General features: G+C 40.3%; 4 protein-coding genes across 9 annotated transcripts; 1 reads left to right on the top strand and 3 right to left on the bottom strand.

Moving 5' to 3' along the window:
• Positions 1 to 34: 34 nt before the first annotated feature.
• Positions 35 to 6,574, top strand: homeza (homeobox and leucine zipper encoding a). 2 transcript variants are annotated; one of them, XM_044133293.1, is made up of 3 exons: positions 35 to 2,111; positions 2,801 to 2,891; positions 3,256 to 6,574. In XM_044133293.1, the coding sequence occupies exon 3, from the start codon at positions 3,256 to 3,258 to the stop codon at positions 5,230 to 5,232; it is 1,977 nt and encodes a 658-aa protein (XP_043989228.1). In that variant the 5' UTR covers positions 35 to 2,111; positions 2,801 to 2,891; the 3' UTR covers positions 5,233 to 6,574. The 2 variants fall into 2 exon arrangements, with proteins under 2 accessions (XP_043989228.1, XP_043989229.1); XM_044133294.1 differs by lacking the exon at positions 2,801 to 2,891.
• Positions 6,575 to 6,582: 8 nt separating this feature from the next.
• Positions 6,583 to 11,514, bottom strand: LOC122840714 (RING finger protein 212B-like). 4 transcript variants are annotated; one of them, XM_044133302.1, is made up of 14 exons: positions 10,666 to 11,514; positions 10,334 to 10,413; positions 8,839 to 8,954; positions 8,706 to 8,758; positions 8,518 to 8,592; positions 8,332 to 8,438; positions 8,085 to 8,229; positions 7,975 to 8,003; positions 7,852 to 7,892; positions 7,733 to 7,757; positions 7,342 to 7,399; positions 7,185 to 7,236; positions 7,046 to 7,076; positions 6,583 to 6,933 (listed from the first exon to the last, which is right to left on the bottom strand). In XM_044133302.1, the coding sequence occupies exons 3-14, from the start codon at positions 8,936 to 8,938 to the stop codon at positions 6,867 to 6,869; spliced, it is 783 nt and encodes a 260-aa protein (XP_043989237.1). In that variant the 5' UTR covers positions 8,939 to 8,954; positions 10,334 to 10,413; positions 10,666 to 11,514; the 3' UTR covers positions 6,583 to 6,866. The 4 variants fall into 4 exon arrangements, with proteins under 4 accessions (XP_043989237.1, XP_043989235.1, XP_043989238.1 ...); XM_044133300.1 differs by having other exon boundaries at positions 8,839 to 8,957; positions 10,666 to 11,487; XM_044133303.1 differs by lacking the exon at positions 10,334 to 10,413.
• A 103-nt stretch (positions 11,515 to 11,617) lies between these two features.
• On the bottom strand, positions 11,618 to 13,273 carry LOC122840712 (zona pellucida sperm-binding protein 3-like). Its single transcript, XM_044133298.1, has 9 exons — positions 13,164 to 13,273; positions 12,914 to 13,080; positions 12,735 to 12,838; positions 12,579 to 12,667; positions 12,321 to 12,501; positions 12,137 to 12,242; positions 11,987 to 12,072; positions 11,824 to 11,915; positions 11,618 to 11,749 (listed from the first exon to the last, which is right to left on the bottom strand). Exons 1-9 carry the CDS (start codon positions 13,228 to 13,230, stop codon positions 11,691 to 11,693), a joined length of 951 nt encoding a protein of 316 aa, XP_043989233.1. The 5' UTR covers positions 13,231 to 13,273; the 3' UTR covers positions 11,618 to 11,690.
• A 1,487-nt stretch (positions 13,274 to 14,760) lies between these two features.
• On the bottom strand, positions 14,761 to 17,052 carry zp3f.2 (zona pellucida glycoprotein 3f, tandem duplicate 2). Of its 2 annotated transcripts, none has more exons than XM_044133296.1 (9): positions 16,911 to 17,052; positions 16,640 to 16,824; positions 16,459 to 16,562; positions 16,296 to 16,387; positions 16,037 to 16,217; positions 15,851 to 15,956; positions 15,691 to 15,770; positions 15,506 to 15,606; positions 14,761 to 15,433 (listed from the first exon to the last, which is right to left on the bottom strand). In XM_044133296.1, exons 1-9 carry the CDS (start codon positions 16,975 to 16,977, stop codon positions 15,303 to 15,305), a joined length of 1,047 nt encoding a protein of 348 aa, XP_043989231.1. In that variant the 5' UTR covers positions 16,978 to 17,052; the 3' UTR covers positions 14,761 to 15,302. The 2 variants fall into 2 exon arrangements, with proteins under 2 accessions (XP_043989231.1, XP_043989232.1); XM_044133297.1 differs by having other exon boundaries at positions 15,515 to 15,606.
• Between the last annotated feature and the right edge of the window lie 764 nt (positions 17,053 to 17,816).

Below are 17,816 nucleotides of genomic sequence, written 5' to 3'. Positions count from 1 at the left end.
CTAGTGATGGCATAGTCATTTTGAAAAAGTGACTATGCCAACACTGGCATAGTAGACTATAGTTACTTAAAAAAGTAACTATAATCGGATTACTGATTATTCCTTGAAAAAGTAACTTAGATTACTGATGTCTTGATTTGGAAAGTAACTGAGTTACATTAAAAGTAACTTTTTTAGTTACTTTCAGCAGCTGCTAACAACAACGCTCCACCACCTGTGAAAATAACATTGAGCTTTGCCAAAACTTAATAGCAAGTTATTTTATAAAGGTAACATCAACAATGTGTCTCCACTTTTAAGGTTGAACTGAAGGAGAGATTGTTTAATGGCTACAACAGTACAAAAAAAAAACTTTAGTAATTTGTGCGTGTTTGTGTGTTCCGCTAAACTCTAAGTAGGATTTTAGCGTTCAAATATATTAACTGGACATTAACAAAGACACAGCGGGACAGAACATCCGGGAAATGATGAATAGGGAGAGTCTGACTAAAACTAATTGGAGGTCAGACAAATTCTGGGGTTTATGTCTGCTTATTCCCAAGCCCAAATAAGCAATTTCACGTTCAAAAAAGAGCCCAAAACCACAACCCGCGACTCACTAAATTTGCTAGAATTCTTTTTAGAAAAAAAACAAGCCCAAAGCGGTTTATAACAATCGGACTTGGCGACCAAAACTCAAAATAGTTCCTGTTTTTCCAGCAACAAAATGCCCATCTCTCTCCTCCCTCCATTGTTTACATTTCTGTCGCTGTTGATACTGTCGCATAGAAACGGCGGTCACTCCACAAGACACAAAGGAAATGAAGTAAAATTACAAAATAAAATAGTAACGCAAAGTGGTTTTGATAAGTAACTGTAGTGAGACTACTGGATTTGAAATAGCAACGCGTTAAGATTACTTGTTACTGAAAATAGTGGTCCATTACTAAGTAACGCGTTACTGACATCACTGGATATGACATATGCAGGATGGGAGACTGCATTAATTATTGTTTGGTAATCAAACATTCAATTGACATTTGATTGCTATTGTCTGTTAAACATTTCTCCCTGTATTTCTTAATAATACATATCTGTGTAGGTGTTTAATCTGTTTTCCTTTGTAGTAAAAGACAGTGTTACAATGTGTTATATGAAATCTAAAAAAAAAAAAAAAAAAAAAGTATAGGTTTGTTGTGGGAAATTAGTGAAATCATTGATTTAACAATTTGGGGAGAGTATAAATTCACTTAGGATCAGGTTTAGTTTTTTTTCCCCCTTTAATAGATAAAATAATCTTAAGTAAACTGATTGTAGTGTTCGCAAATGTTTTCTCAGTCGTATTTTTTTTTAAATCTCAATCATGTAACAAAAATGTTGACATAAATAACAGTTATATGTGTTTATATTTATTCATTTAAATGTTTGTCCTATGGCAAATACTTGTGTTTGTGACTGATTCAACCACCAAAAGACTTCCCCAATACAGCACGAAACTGGCTCAAAAAGAACAGTTCAGTTTAAAAGATGATTCTCGGCGTCATCCCGTCTCTCTGATGCCACCATAGGTTGCAGCGGGGTAGTTGGTATTGGATCCCTGTAGCGGATTCATTATACTGGCCCGTTCTCCCTCCAATCCACGGCCTGCTTACCCAGACTGGCACACCCACCCAGCCGTCAGCGAGGGGAGAGTCATGTGGGCCTTCCGGGCTTCCTGGTCCTCGGCTCCGCCTCGCGTTGGTTTGGCCGGACAGGGGGAAACACTTCACAGTTAAAGAACAAAAGCAGCAACGGACCGACCGAGGGGAGGAACAAACGGCGACTCACATTCAGCCTTTTAATCTCCCGAGTTGGATATTTGTGTCCCTGACCGAGAATTAACCAGCGATTGAACTCCTACGACTGGGGACAAACTTGGTTGCGTCGTATCTTTGAATCCTGACCGTAATCCGTCGAGGTGCTTGGTAAAAATAAGACAAGGGTCAGCCAAATAGATGGACGGTATTGTTTCCTCGCTCGGTGCCTCCAACTTCGATCATATATATCCTAGTAGTGTGGAGTAGGCTCAGTTTTTCTGGTTTACGTGTCACCAGAACGGACCCCGGGGATTAAGGGGTATTTCGGCAATTTCGGTAAGTTTATTTTTATGTTTCACTGAAGCGTGTCTGACGACGAAGTGCGCCTGTGCAGTGTGAAGCGTTTTAGTTGGTACGCCACAAAGAGGGGGGCCAGACTGGACCGCTATTGTTGCTGGCATGGTGGTCAACTTTCACAGCTTTTTATCAAACCCAATTAAACAAAGCGTGAATAAACTATCTTCGAGTGTTACGGAAAAGTGTAGAAACTGAGGAGAGAGCCCATGTTCTCACCCTCTGGGATTTAACTGTGTCACCAATGACTAACACGATGGTTTGTGACCTAATGTTTGTCCCACTCAAAAACATTTCAGCCCAGTTCCCAGCTACTTAAGGTCAGCCATGGCGTAACCTAACCTAACTAAATGCGCAATACTCTTATTTGTTCCGAATAAATAACCCCTGAGATAAAATTTAAAAGTTAAGAGAAGTAGTTCAGATCAACTTTTAGCCACCAGATTTATGCATTTGCTGAATCAAAAGCGGTGCAAAGACTTAAAATGCTATTTAAACCTTTTATTTACATGCATCTTCTTAACAGTCACCGTAGTATGGCATAACACCTGTTGCTGGATTAGAAAATATACATGCATACATTTTTTTTTTATTTAAATTTTTGGAACGCATTAGTTTCAGCATATACCAGGGCAGAGACATGAGTCTGACGAATCCTCCTCCTTCTGCAGGTTTCTGTTGCCATATTTTCCTGTGAAGAGGCCTCTCTCATCTCTCAGGACTGAGAAACTTGGAAGTGAAACAAAAGCCTGACCAGCTAGGGTGAGCAAGCAGACAGTGATGGATTCCTTGTAGATTTTCATTCCCTGTGCTCCCACCCCTTTAGGACCAATCCCCCCTCAGCTCGCGCAAAACAAAAGTCATTCACCACGCTTTGGGGGGAGGGGAGAGTGCGCCTTGACACAGTATACGACTAGTTTCGTAGAGTTTGGAATAAGCAGGGGAACAGGTAGAGAGGTTTATTTGTCCGCTAATTAACTTTGAGAATGAAATCAGAACAGAAAGTTTATTTTCTTGAACAGATTGTTCTTCTCTGCACTGTGATCTTATCTTTGAAGTGACCGTTAGTAAGAAGAGGTGAACAAAAAAATAATAAAACTTTATCATTGTTTGTTTTCCCTTCTAGATGGCGGAACATATTTTGATAGCCGACATGGCGTCATATACCGAACGTAACGGCAGAGACAGACGACTTGTGGACCTAGACGAGCCTTTTGAAGTGGATATGACGGAGCCAGAGCGTGAAGAAAAGGCAGAGACCAAACGCTCTTCCAAGAAATTGCGGCACTCCCCCAGCTCAGCAGAAAGCAGTGCCAGTGGCGTGGCTAGTTTCACCACCAACCATAACTCCGTAGTGTGCCTGCCTCTGGTCTCAGAGGGGCTCAAACTGGTATGGACCCAGTCCGATCAGACCCGAGAACTGGACTCAATCCCAGAACTTGTCAATGCCTTTAACTTGTTTCCATACCCATCGTCCAAAGAGGTTAGCACACTGGCTCGGGTCTGTGTGTTGCCACTGGACAAAGTTAAGGTGTGGTTCATGGTGCAGAGGATTAAATATGGTATCAGCTGGTCTTCTGAAGAGATAGAGGAGACAAGGAGGAAGTTGGCTGTGCCCGAGCTTTGTGAGGACACCGCTGAAACAAACGGAGACAATTTAAAAACCAAGAGCAAAAACTTAGACGAGGAAAAGGACAGCGATGAGGAGGAGTGTGATCTCATTGGTTTTGTACCTGAAACAAAAATGGCAAAGTGTGAGTCTCCAGATTCACATAAATCTACTCCCCCATGTTTTAGGTCCAGTCTCCCACCTCCTCAGGATTCATATTTCTACCGCTCACCAGCAGACACTCCAGCGACCACAACAGCTGATGTCTCCCCTGACCTCTCGGAGTCCTCTTCGCAACAGTACCGGCACGGGCGCTACAAAAAGTCAAAAGCTCAACTTGCTGCCCTGCGCAAAAGCTTCCTAAGAGAGAACTGGCCTGCAGAGCCTGAGCTCAAACGTTTGCAGGAAGAAACGGGTCTGAGCCGCAATGACATTCGCAAATGGTTCAGTGACAGTCGTTATCAGCTAAGAGTGGGTCGTGGAAGCCTGGCTGCAGCCCAGACCTTTTCTCACCAGGCTTCTGTTGGGAGTAAACATGAACCACAATCTCAAACTCAGCCTCTTTCACTTACTAACCAAAAATCTCGTCAAGTAAACGGCGTGAAAAGCCATGAGGGAAGCCGGAATAACGGGATCAGAAATTCACATTTCTTTCAGACTTTTCTGTCAAACAGTCTAGAAGCCTTTGGGGATAAGCTCCAAGAGCCACAAGCAAATGACGTTATAGAAGAACTTTCTGGAGATACTTTCAAAGAGGAGCAAGAAACTGAAGAAGAGCCACTACAGTTGACCAAGATCTGCAAAATTGAGCCAGAAGTTGTAGAGTTAAAGTCTTCTCCTTGCTCTTCCCCCTCTCGCACTCCACCGCCTACCGCCTCCCCCACCAAAACATATTCACACAGAATCCGTGCATCAAAGAAGTCGGTGCATTCAACTAAAGCCAGTCCTTCACAGACAACCACTTGCCTGTCAGGAGCTTCCACGTCCACATCCCCTGCACTCACCCCTGCAGGACGTCCTAGAAAGACCAAGGAGCAGTTGGATGTGTTAAAGCAGCACTTTTTGAAGTGCCAGTGGCCCACAAGTGAGGAATACACTGAACTCGTCAAACTCACAGGTTTACCCAGGGCGGATGTTATTCAGTGGTTTGGAGACACTCGCTACGCCGTCAAAAATGGCCAGTTGCGCTGGGTGAAGGGCGTCCGTGAGCAGTTCTTGGCAGAACTTGCTGCCCAGCAAAGCGGCAGCGGCCTGTCGAACGGCACTGGAACCTCAACTCGTGGTGGGGGAGGGCGCAAACGAAAACTAAGCAGAGCAAGTACAGATTCTCCCGATATCCAGCCACTGGTATCATATTACCTTACGACAGGCACACTAAATGAAAAAGACCTTGACCTACTATGCAAGAAATCAAGAATGAGCTACCAGCAAGTGCGAGACTGGTTTGCGGCTCAAGAAGTTGGGGAAACTGATGAAGAAATTGTTGTGGCTTAGGACCTTTACTAAAAAAAAAAAAAAAAACTGATCCGCCCACCCCCTCACACCTTTAACACAACAGATGTGATTATTGCTGTGGTTCATGTTGCTTTAATTAAGGCAGGTTTGTAAAATCCAGTCTTCCCTAAACAAGCCCAAAGTGTGGTTTGTGTATTTTTTTTATATAGATATGCTGCATTTCCTGTTTATCCTAATATATTTAGATCTGAATTATATTTCTACTGGCTCAGTTGCTGTAAATAGAACAGTAACCTCTACACTGGGTTGCTATATTTTTGACCTCCTTTTTGTTTAGATATCACTACAGTTGTTTTTTTTTCTAATGTATTCTATTTGTAGCAGTATAACATAATCAGGTAACTAGCTGTAGATCCAGAAAAAAAAACGGCTACACTGACAAACTATTGACTGATCATTCCTTTCTAGCCATTATATTGTATTCATGAAAAGCACACTGGACTTGCTCCTTATAATATAACATCTTGCACTTTGGTTTTCCAACCTGCTGCCCCGATGCTAATAATATACTAGTATTTCACAATCTATACTCCTGATTAGTGTCATTATTTTTACTCCTTGGTGTAGAACTTGTTTTAAAACAACAGCACGGTACATCTCATGTGTCATTTCCGAAACATTTCCTAAATTGCTCCTCACTCTGTGGAGGTGTTTTACTTACCATTTGAATGCCTTGTTTGTCATTTGCATTCTGCAGCATGTTTCTGACGGTAAAGGTTGAACCAGGTTGCAGGAATTACATCATTGCATTGATGGCAGAATTGCTACATTACTAGACGATGAGTTAGTTAGCATTTGATAGGCATAGGGTGTAATTTTATAGTTTAAAATGTGGGGCAGAAGGTGGGTTTTGAAGTAGAAGCAAAAGTGAACCAAAATCCAAAGCCCGGTAACATTTCACACAGAGTGACAGAGCAATATAATATGGGTCATAAGTTCACGTACAGTTGACAATATTTAAGTACTTCTTGTTGACTTTAGAAAGTGATGTCGGCTTTAAACGGAGTTCAGCTCTTTGCAAATGTTCGTCCAAAGGTCAAACAGCCAGAAACTTGACAAAGTGGCGTGTATGACTAAGGGTTTTCCTCCTGTTGCTCATGAAAAGGTAATGCAACTGTCATGCTGTTGATGTAAATCTGTACATGTAAAGTCTTCAAGTTTATTTTATAATTATTTTTTTTTATTTCCCTGTTTGAAAAGAGAAAATCTCATTTGCACAATTGTGTCACTGGAAAATAGCTAAGTGTTTTTGCCATTATAATCAAGTGTACAAAGATTTGTTTGTGTGTGTGTGTTATGAATACAGACACCTGTGACGACTTCCTGCTGTGTAAATTTTGTTCTGAAATTGTCCTATAAAAACGACTTTCACTAATAATTAGTTATGACGTGCATTTCAAGGAAAGTAGACTATTAAAAAAATCAAGCCACAGTTTGCATAGAGGTTTTAATCCAGGTGAACGATACGGCAAGGTGTTTCAACATTGGGGAATACCCCTTCCTTTACAAAGATTAAGAATGTAAAATGCTAATGTTGTTCAGGCTCACGTAAATAAATCAACTAGTGGGTGTCATGCACACCAAAGGCGTTCCCAGCAAGAGCGGCGAGTTATTCACTGTCTGGGTGAGTGAAGTGAGATTCCATTCATAAATGGGAACTGGAAACCAGGGGTCTGGGTTCTGGGAAGGACACAAATGAGCCGACTCATTTCCACGGTGGAAAAATTCTTACCGATCGTCACTTGTGACACGAGGCTTCAAGGCCAAAAGATCCCAGGAAGTTGTTACTTACCTTGTAGGAGTGCCAAAAGATGGTGACGTTCCTTAACGGGAAAAGATGGACAAATTGTATCATTTGTTTTCAAAAATCAACGTTTGTATGATCGACGTTGAATTAAGTCGCCGACAAATTAATTCTCAGTCACACTCACTGAATTCGTGAAGAGAGCTGTGGCTGGAGATGGAAGCAATGGATCCAGGAGTCTGATTAAGAGGAAGTAAAATCAAACCCTTTTTTTTTTATATTTTATGCAGCAAAGATTACACATTTTCAAGTGTTTGTAAACTTGGCAATACATCCACACTTACAGTGAGAGAAATGCCTCTATCCCTGGTCCACCTCTGAGACTCTCCGGAGCCGACATGACTGAGACAAGATGCATTTTAAAGCGTTTTACAACTGCATGTCAGGAAATCCGAACATTATTGAAAAGTTACTTATATTCATTGCGTTAAATAAACACAGGAAAATCGTAATATATGTGACATACAGTGGCAAATTCCAATTGGGTTATTTTTGTAAATGATTATGACTTGCAGCTAATGAAAGCTCCAAAATCAATTTTTCAGACAATTTGAATATTGCGGAGGCTTGTAAAGATAGATTTCCTAAAAGAAAGTGGACAGACTGATGGTTGCTAAACCACGTGATGGTGAAGGTCATAACATAATTATGTGATTTAACAAAAAAAAAACCTACCTCGCTGCTCTTGATCGAGGAGTAACTGTTAAAAACAGACAGAACGCCATTTTAATCGTTAAAGCACCGAAACCGACACCAACCCTTAACAGGTTCTGAGCTTCAATCGCTGGGTTTACCTGGTGAGGTAACGCCAACTGGGAGCGAAACCCTCTGAGAGCTGCGGTTCGGAAAACGCCACAGAATGATTTGACTTCTAACGACTCACAGTTTGTGATCATAAAACACAAACAGACGCTTACCCGGTAGTTTGGAACTGTCCAGGCGAAACCTGCGGCACGAAAGAAGAAAAAGGTTAAGCGTGTTTAAAAATTCAACATGGGGAAAGGACGAATTTTTTTCTAACACTTGCCCTCCTTTGAGAGAGTGGCTTTTTCAGTTCGGCAGTTTCTCTCTGCAGCTCCAACAGCTGCTTCTTCAACTCTCCGTTCTCTCTTCTCAGCTCTGACAGCTGCTTCTTCAGCTCACCGTTCTCTCTTTTCAGCTCTGACAGTTGTCTTGTGATAAGAGCAGCAGGAGGAAATGAGAGTCACAGTCTTAACTTTTACCTTACTTGATTTGATTTTGCAAAGCTGCTGTGTAGCAATGGGAAAAATCACCTGTAACCCTGCTCAGAAACCTCTTCCAGACGCCTCTCCAGTTCACTGGATTTGGTCTTGAAGTGAACCGTGACTCTCTCCTTCTGCTTCTGCTGGAAAATGGCAGTCTGTGGAGTGTGAAAACTCCCTCAGTGACCAATGAAAGTGTCTCCAAGACGTCAGACAGAATGCACAAATAGGACAGACCTGTGCTATCATTTCCATCCTCGCCTGGATGAGCTTTCCAGGGTCCATGAAAAACACCTTTTCCTGTGGCTTCATCTGAAATAAAAAAAATAAATAAAAAAACAAAGAAGAAAAGGAACGTCTTCCATTGTGAGTTGAGATGATGTCCAATCAGAACCTGCAGTGAAATCTATGTCAAACTCACCAACCTGATCAGTGATGGGCAGATAACAGCAGGCCACCCCACATGTACTGCACTGCTCTGATGGATTTAACAAAAACAAAGTCAATCTGTTGAAAGCTGCGTTGGATGAAAGCGACCTCAATTAGCAAAATCCTCACTTGACTTAATGCAAGCTTCGCAGGAGATGTGGCCACAGCTCGACACAGCGAACTTCGACCCGCTTTTCTTGAAGCACTGGTTGCAGTGGAACCAGTCCATCTTTGACTTCTACCGTCTCCTGAATCAAGAACAGACATTATCGCCAGGCGAAAGTCGCTCACCTTTTGTGACGTCAAAACCACAAACTTCGATGTAATTCTATTGGGTTTAGTGGAACAGATAAATACAGCGTAGTGCATAACAATAAGCAAAGAGAAGGCTGTAGATGACTGTCTCTACTTTACTTAAAAGGGTAGTGAACTACGGTACATTTTTCTGCAACAAGACTTGCAAAACTGTCTCTGAAGGTCTCTACGAGCTTCACACATCTACAGACACAACCCTTTTCCCTCCATTCTTGGTTCAAGCTCAGTCAGCCTGGATGGAGAGAGTATTATTAAGCACTACTTTGCATGGGTATTTCACATAAGATCCAGAGAAAATATATTAGAGATTTTGGTTGTAGTCGCAAAATGTGTAAAGCTTCAAAGGGGTAATAATAGTGTGCTGTTTAAGAGTCCCACATTAAACTCTTTATCAGTTATGTCCGCTGTGTCTGTGTTGTCAAGAGATTCGACATTTTATCCCCCCCAAAAAAAGACCTAAAAATGTTGATTAAATACTGGAAATCCTGTAATTTTTGCAGCAACAAAAATTGGAATATAGATTTCTGTAACGTTTTCAATCGTGGACAACTGGGGGTAGGATTTAATAAGCTAAGCTTCTTCCTACCAGATATGAAAGTTTGGCGGGGTTTTATGTTTGATTATCATAAGGTTATTTGTTCTTGTTTTCTTATCATTTTCACACATTTTACTGGTTTGAAATGAAGGTTATCAGGTTATCGCCATGCTGAAACATTTGCTAAATAAGTGAACCAGCTTCAAGCAACTGTTATAAACATATTTTATTTTTCTAGGCTACAAAATCTAAGGAAACAAGTCTCTGAAGCAAAACATCACAACTAATTAAAATCTATTTTAAAAAATTATTTTTTAAAAAATCTGTAAAATCCTAAGGGCTTGGTTGAATAATACCTTCTGAGATTACTTTTCTTTTTATTAAAAAAAATGAGTGCCCCCCAACTCCAGAAATGAGTCTTGAGAGTCCCAAAGTATTTTTTTAATCAAACATGTGTATACAAAGAAAGATTGAGACATTTTTAAATTTTATTTTTTTCTGAACATAATCACTATGTAGCTGTTTAAAAAGGATTATAATGACAAGCTCATGTTACAGTGACATAACAGGAGCCACTGACTCCTATGCACAAGTCGTTTGAGTGACGGATGATTGCAAATGGAAATATATTTTTCTTGTGAATGTATTTGGAGAAATTATTCTCTTTATAAATGACAAACTTTTTGAAAGAACAGATTGTTTGGGAAAAACTAAATTAACAACAAAGCCCAGAACTTACGATCTCTGTGTTTACATAAATCAAGTGCAATTTACCGGGATAACGAAAAGGAGCTTCGTGGTAACCAAATCTAGCTCCAGCGGTCCACGGTCTCCTAAATCCGGCCCTGGCTATCCTACATTAAGCATTTTTAAAAACATGCAGCAGTTAAGGTTGAGTCATTTATATAAACTGTTACTGAATCAACATTAAATTCAGAACTGTTATGTTTCCAACGTCGCCAAAAGGTAACTCATCCTGAGGACGTCACCGCCTCAAAATAACTAGTAAGCTAGTTAGCTAAAATATTTGGCAGCTTGTTAGCGGTGGAAACTGAACTGTGAGCTCCTAAACCGCAGCTTGTTAAAATAAAGTCCGTCCACCTTACCTTTTGTCCAGGAAAAACCTGGTTCCGTATATTAAGCTTCCCGAAATTCAATTTTAAGAATCCAGTCCACTTTGACTGGTCAAGTGACGTAGAGGAAGCAAGCTCAAATCGTGGAACTTCCGGTGCCGTCAGCCGCTACAGTTTAGTAAAGGCAGCTTCTCTTTTCTGTGGCAGATTGAATAAGTTAATTTAGAACAAATAAGTTGCATCTTTTGTGCCTTCCGACTGATTCTGTGGCAAATGCCATGGCTTTTGTTGCATATCAAAATCTGCCACCTGAAGTGCCACAATTTGAATTTGGACCTGCTGGAGACCTAAGGCACCAAATTCCTAATTTACAGGATCCGAGGCTAAATTAAGATTTGTCCTTAAACTGTTCATATTGTAAATTTTTCCACCCGAAGATTTGCAATGTACAAGTGTGGATTAGAGCAGGAAATCTGGTGTGTATACAACTCCCGTTTACTTTTGCATCCTTTGCCAATAAGCTGGAATGTAGGCTAAATGTCCAAGATATGGTGTGCATTCAGCTTAAAGTGAAAATGCTCAGTTCATTGCCTTAGTTGTACTTTTTTTTTTTTTTTAGTTCTCCCTCAATGGATAGAGTTGCCACACATCTTGGAATATCAGATTCTTATGTGCAAATCCTTTTTCAACACCTTGGGCTTGGAGTTATCTCAGGCTTTCCATGAACCCTCACATCAAGGTTTGTCTTGTTATGCTTATGGAGAACACCAGTGTAAACCTTCTGCATAAAAGCCATTTAACGCTCCCCCCCCCCCCCCAAAAAAAAAAAAAATAAAAAAAAATAAATAAAAAATAAAAATAAAAATCACACACCACAAGATATGGGCAAGAGGGCTGTTATAGTCAACTTGACTATTTTATCCTTCCTAATTTTGGTGTCAGGCTTTAATCCAAACTTTATACATTAATATAAAGACACAGTTCCTCATTTGTAAAGCATTTATATATTCCACATTCCTTCAAGGACTCTCCAGAAGTTCCAGCCAGAGCATCACATGTTAAGCCACGTCAGTAATGGTAAGTGGGCCAATCACCGCGTTCTGGAACAAGCCATTACCTAAAGAACAGAATGGGATTAGAACACACGTATTTATAAAAAAAATAAAATAAAAAATTCACTAAGATTCATACCTGCTCCAGGGCTTCTTGCTCTCCTGGTCTTGCAGGAGGCATCACAGCAGTCACATATGCTACTATACACAGGGTTATCCAGTAACTCCCAACTGAAAACAGGCACACCATTCAGCTCGAGCTTCAGGATAACTAAAAAGCAAGGCGACACCTTTATCTTTACCCGTGATCCTTCACATAATGACAGGCCTTCTTGGTGCTGTCAAGACCATTGGGATCCCAAGCAAACATGGTGCAGTGGATGTATACCTAAGAGACATCTGTCAGACTCCATTCACAACCAACAAGCCAGACGCATAAAGAAACAAGTTACCTCTTGTCCAAGCCCAAACCTAAATGCCTGAAGTGATAGCTGGAGTTCTGAGGCCTTCTGTCTTTGTTCAAATTTTGAGCGAGTGATTTTACTGTCTACAAGACACCTGCAAGTTAGAAGTCATTAGAATCCCAAACAAGGGGAACTATAAAAATATTTTAATGTACAAGGTTAATTGAAGTACCCCTTATTGGTGATTATGGTGTAAGTGTCAACAGCAATCTCGAGGTCTGATGTGGTTGCGGCAACACATTCGTCAAGTAGAAGCAGCAAAGGTTGATGGGCTACTGCCTCCACACTAGCCATGATGGGGATCATGGAACCCAGGGGAAAGGTAGACGTTTCAGCAGGGCCTGAAAAGTCAGCTGAAAAATCCCACCAAAGCAGCCTTCAGTTTGACTTGTGGATGGTCACCATCAGTCATTGGAGTGTTCGAACCTACCATTCATGAGTTCAATATGAAATACTAAGTCTTCGACTCCATATGTAGAGGACACTGGATCATAGAGTATTGGGTACCAGTCTTTGGGCCTGAAGACAAGTTAGTTTAGTCTTTAAGTACAGTTAAGAGTTTCAAATCTAGTCACCCAACACTTACCTTTGATATGAACAGACCACTGGAAGAGTAAAAGGAAGCACATAAGAGTGAGGAGATGACATGTAGAACAGGTCATTTGTGTAGTTCAGTTCGTTGCCAGAAACCTGTTAAAGAAGAGAGTCAAGATGCAGTTTGAAGTAGTTTGACATGCTTTGTTTGGCCAGGGATCTCTTGCTCACCAGCCTCCTGAAGTTGCAGTTGTCAAGTTCCACATTGAAGACCACCTCCTGTGGCGTAAAAGTGGTGGGGAAACAGCTACCAAGACGAAACAGCGACGTATCAGCCTGGGATCTGCTGTCTGACCAAACCAGGGTCACGTAGTCCGGCCCACAGTCCAGTTTCAAATCTGAAGAGGATGAAGGACTAGTCTGCAAGAAGGCTAGAAAATTGTTTGTGGAAAAAGAAATACCTGTGTGTTGGCACCATTACCTGCAGCAGCCAAACCAACAGCCACCAACCAGAGAAGTAGCCCACAATACCAAAAGAAAGCCATCATGACTGGATACTGAGGGGTTGTCCCAGCTGTGCTTTTATTCTCACTGACTGTTGCAGTTCAATCAAGGAAATTACTTTCACCTGGTGGCTGTCAGGTGTAGACTATTGGTGTAATTGCAGCAAAGCTCTGATTCAAATCTCCCAGAAGATCCAAAAAAATCAAAGGTTTCATTTTGTGGTAAGGAGAAGGAAAGAGAATAAAAGCATGCATATGGCTTAAGAGGTGTTGAAAATTCATTTATGATATTATCACCTAGGATTTAACTTTACTATAGATTAAGGGTTCCAAAACCATCAAGGGCAAATAATGTATTCTAACTTCCAAAATGTCTAAATTTTCTAGTTTCTATGATAATCAACCAACTTCCTATTCCATCGACCTTTTTCTTGTTCCATTTTGCTTTTTTTAATTTATGTTATGAGACAAAGTAAATGTCTGTGTTAATTTATGAAACATATGCATAAAAAGCATGACTAGGAAATGTGTGTTCTAGAAATCCATGTATCAGTTTGACTACCTGGGATTCTACTAGTTGTTAATAACTACTGTCTCCTCGCAGCAAGAAGATCCTTAGTATAAATCGTGGCCAGAGCTTCTCCACATGCAGTTTGCATGTTTTTCCCAGGTACCCACAGGTTCTCCTCGAGCCCTCAGGCTTCCTTCAAAGTCCAAAAATACAACTGGGTCAATTGATCTAAGCGGCCATTGGGTATCTGTGTGTGTAATTCCCTGTGATAAATTAAATATCCATGCTGTATTCAATACATTAATCCCTAAAGATAGACACTGAAATCATCTTTGTCAAATAACCCTAATAAAAATGATAAAACTTCAAAATGGCAACCCATATCTAATATTTTTCTTAGGGAAAACAAAAAAAGTTAAATATTTATGCCAGATTACTCAACATAGCACTCAAATCAGATTTCTACTGAACTAGATTAGAAAATTGTCGATTCCAGGGAATAGAGGGTCAAAAGCAGTTTTGCTGGTTTTTAAGTTGCTTTTTCTTTAATAAGTTGCTCCAAAGACTGGTCACTGGCTTTTTTTTCTCTCCCTGTGTTGCATAAACACCTTTAGTCACTACAGAAGTAATTCCAATCTCTGAGAACTGCAACAGGTACATAAAAGACTGCTTATGAAATCAAATTTGTTACTCATTGCAGGACTGTCTTGTAACATAACTTACAAAAAAAAAAAAAAAAAAATTACACAAGAAAAAAAATTAGGTTTTAAACGTCAGTCTGCAGCATAGCATGGAGGTGACAAACTTGCGGTTTTTGCTGAAGTATGACAGCAGTCCATATCAGTTTGATTGTGGCCATTTAGTCATGATGTCTCTTGTTTAATACGCCAAGTATAGAGTTCAAGTTACTGGCCAAGCCATTTCTTTTGAGCTTTTGGTACTGCAAGTATGGAAATTCTTGCTGAAAATGAAAGTAGTCCCATAACATTTCCTTAGAACACAGAGGACATGGGACCCTTGGAGAAAAAAAAATAATAATTCAGTGTCACTTGAGAACCTTGATATCCAAATGAAAGGCAATCTTTCATCTTAAAACGTTGCCACTCAAATTCATGCTCCTAATCGATGCTGTGATACTTTAGGCTCACTCCAGCCTTGTAGAACATTGCTACTGCAAGTTAGGGTTTGTCCAGAAACTAATGTTGGCCAAAACATTGTCAGAGGGAGAAAACAAAAAATAAAATTCTGAATTTCAATCCATGAATAAGTCAGTGTTCCACTGATTGAGAAATACTTAGTTTTTATATAGTAGTTGAAAGACTTGCCTTTAAAGTAATCTAGTGAAGTTTATCGTACATGTTCACCCATAAACCAAGATCAAAATGAGAGCAGGGTTTATTTCACAACTTCCCTTTCAAATTCAACAGCATTGAGTCAGGCAATTTCAGGTTCTTTTAAAAAAAAAAAAAAACACACACTGATGTCCAGAGACTTGTAAATTAGCAAGACTGCACCTTGGATTTCAGTTTCAACTTAAATTTCCTGCAAATAGACAATTACATTTGTAATGAGACATCCATTGGTGCAAAGCTTAGATACAGAAACTTCACAGCCTCCACCCTCCGAGCTGTGAGCCAGCTGCGTCACTTTCAACCAGCGACTCATTTGCCATAGAGGCTGGCCGGTCGACTATGATGACGGGTCCCAACACGGAATTGAAGTGCATCCTGTGAGGCTCTAACGGGTAGAAGTAAATAAAAAAAGTCAGGAGAGGCAAGCTATACCAAAAAAAATAAAAATTTAACACACCCCACTTACCCCAGCTTGTTGCCCTTTTGGTGCGAGGACTACAAGAGTTATTGCAGCAGTTGCAGAGAGAGCTCTGAGCAGGGTCATCAAGCAGCTCCCAGCTGACGAGCAGAACAGTTTTAAGCACCTTGTCCTTAGGAACTGAGAGAGATTTGGCAATATACAAGTTCAGAACATATAGTTACCTCCCATCCTTCACATGGCAAGCCTTCCTGCGTTTATCATAATCCCCATCCCACACGATTAGATTGCAGTGAATGTATACCTGGGAATCGGAAGAACAGTTAGTTTACAAGTTGGGGGGGGAGAGATAAATAAATCAACACAAGTTAAATGTAGACTCACCTCTGCTCCCATCCCAAACTTGAATGACTGGAGATAGAGAATTATGGCAGATGAATGGTACCGAGGAAGGAACAGTGAGCTTCCCCTTTTACTTTCTAGCAGACACCTAGTGGTCCCAATTCAAGTCAGCAAGTCTGGTGACCATTTAAAGACAAAAAATAAAAAAATTGGAAGTTTGACACCTACCCATGATTGCCAACAATGGGATAAAGTTGGTTGCCAGGTTCCAGCTCTGGGGTCGAGGCCGCAACGCACTCATCCATGAGCAGCACCAGCGGCTGATGGGACTTCTGTTCCACTGCTGCCCAGATTGGTATGAATGAGCCGAGGGGAATCACATTCGTCTTTGAGACTCCCGTTAATTGCTCTTTAAGGGGTGGAGGTGAAGAATACAAGTTATTCATCCCAGAATATAGCTACAATTTTTCCTGGCAGGAGAACTTACCGTTCAGGAGAGCCATATGAAACACTAGCTTACTGCGTCCCTCAGAAACACCTGAGCCAGGATTTAGGAAGTGGGGGATTCTTCCTTCCGGTCTGAAACAAGTGAAGATTCAGCAACATACCTTACTGTTTAAAAATCATATTGTAACAAAATTAATTACTACCGTTTCTGGACACATTGGATGGGATATTTAAAGACAACAGGCATCGGTTTTGCTTGCGGCCTGAAGCTCAGCTCGTTTTGATAAATTATGCGTTTTCCCTTCAGCTGCAGCCAAAAATAACCTGTTAGTGGCGAACATTGTACACCGATTAATCGACTGAAAACATATGGGGACACCTTACCTGCTTGGTAAACTTGCAGTCATAGAATTTGTAGTTAAAATGTGCTTCTCCCTCTCCGGTGGGCAGAACTTTCCACGAAGACGGCATGCAGCTTCCGAGGAAGAATCTAGCTGCGTATGGGACGAACTGGGGGGCTACCCTCCAAATCACCCGCACAGAGTCTTTTGCACAGACCACTTTGATATCTGCGGACAAATTTCCAGAATTCTTTCATGACCACAAAAAGCACACACAGCTGCAAAACATCGATACAGACGTATGTGGCAAATACCTGGGTCAGCAACAGCTGTTGCTAAGACAGCCAAGACCACAAAACCTAGACAGAAATGAGCAACCATGACTAATGGATCCCTGACACAACCAGACTGATGCGTTTTATCCACCTTTCAGTTAATTAGCTGAATGGAGAACATCTGTGTGAAGGCGGGACAGCTATTTATCAGTGTTGTGTTCACTGTCCCCAGGAAGAATGGAAGTTGACATAAATACATATTTATATTAAGGAAAAAAAAATCACTTTTCATTTCTCATTTTCTCTCTCTCTCTCTCTCTCTCTCTCTCTCTCTCTCTCTCTCTCTCTCTCTCTCTCTCTCTCTCTCTCTGAGAGAGAGAGATACGTCTACTTTGTATATATATATATATATATATATATATATATATATATATATATATATATATATATATATATATATATATATATATATAGATAGATAGATAGATAGATAGATAGATAGATAGATAGATAGATAGATAGATAGATAGATAGATAGATAGATAGATAGATAGATAGATAGATAGATAGAAATAGAGAAAATAGTAATTAGAAAAATATGTAATCGAAACTTTAAAAATAAGAATTTGCTTCTCTGATAGATTTTTCTTATGGGATTATGTTTTCTTAACAGCATGATCTCGCAAATTTCCCAGTAATTTCGTGTATAGTTTACTAAAATTGTGACACTAATTTGATAAAGACCGCCTTCTGCTCAGACGGTTCAATCTTTATCGATATAATATAACAACAGATGCTTATCTAACACATGGTCGCTAAAAAATAAATTAGTGTTGTTTTTATTTATGCAAAAGTTTATGAAAAAAGATAAGGCACGTCTATATTAAATTTTCATTATTACTGACGTTATTAATTGGTAGTTTTAACAGCGGAACCTTTCTGCTG

The sequence above is a fragment of the Gambusia affinis genome, linkage group LG12, assembly GCF_019740435.1.
Source record: "Gambusia affinis linkage group LG12, SWU_Gaff_1.0, whole genome shotgun sequence".
In the NCBI taxonomy this organism is placed as follows: Eukaryota; Metazoa; Chordata; class Actinopteri; order Cyprinodontiformes; family Poeciliidae; genus Gambusia; species Gambusia affinis.
Note: the sequence above shows the minus strand (reverse complement) of the source record. Positions and strands in the feature narration are given on the sequence as shown.

What these genes read in the sequence shown, in the direction of transcription:
- homeza (XM_044133294.1), top strand. Translation starts at nt 3,256, where the DNA reads ATGGCGGAACATATTTTGATAGCCGACATGGCGTCATATACCGAACGT.
- LOC122840714 (XM_044133302.1), bottom strand. Translation starts at nt 8,938, where the DNA reads ATGGACTGGTTCCACTGCAACCAGTGCTTCAAGAAAAGCGGGTCGAAG. An exon ending in CGAAGCTTGCATTAAGTCAA is followed by an intron (nt 8,759 to 8,838) that starts GTGAGGATTTTG and finishes TAAATCCATCAG; the next exon opens with AGCAGTGCAGTACATGTGGG. An exon ending in ATCTGCCCATCACTGATCAG is followed by an intron (nt 8,593 to 8,705) that starts GTTGGTGAGTTT and finishes TTTTTATTTCAG; the next exon opens with ATGAAGCCACAGGAAAAGGT.
- LOC122840712 (XM_044133298.1), bottom strand. Translation starts at nt 13,230, where the DNA reads ATGATGGCTTTCTTTTGGTATTGTGGGCTACTTCTCTGGTTGGTGGCT. An exon ending in TCATATTGAACTCATGAATG is followed by an intron (nt 12,502 to 12,578) that starts GTAGGTTCGAAC and finishes GGGATTTTTCAG; the next exon opens with CTGACTTTTCAGGCCCTGCT. An exon ending in AGCAAGAAGCCCTGGAGCAG is followed by an intron (nt 11,750 to 11,823) that starts GTATGAATCTTA and finishes TCTGTTCTTTAG; the next exon opens with GTAATGGCTTGTTCCAGAAC.
- zp3f.2 (XM_044133296.1), bottom strand. Translation starts at nt 16,977, where the DNA reads ATGGTTGCTCATTTCTGTCTAGGTTTTGTGGTCTTGGCTGTCTTAGCA. An exon ending in ATCCAATGTGTCCAGAAACG is followed by an intron (nt 16,388 to 16,458) that starts GTAGTAATTAAT and finishes CACTTGTTTCAG; the next exon opens with ACCGGAAGGAAGAATCCCCC. An exon ending in CCCATTGTTGGCAATCATGG is followed by an intron (nt 15,957 to 16,036) that starts GTAGGTGTCAAA and finishes TGGGACCACTAG; the next exon opens with GTGTCTGCTAGAAAGTAAAA.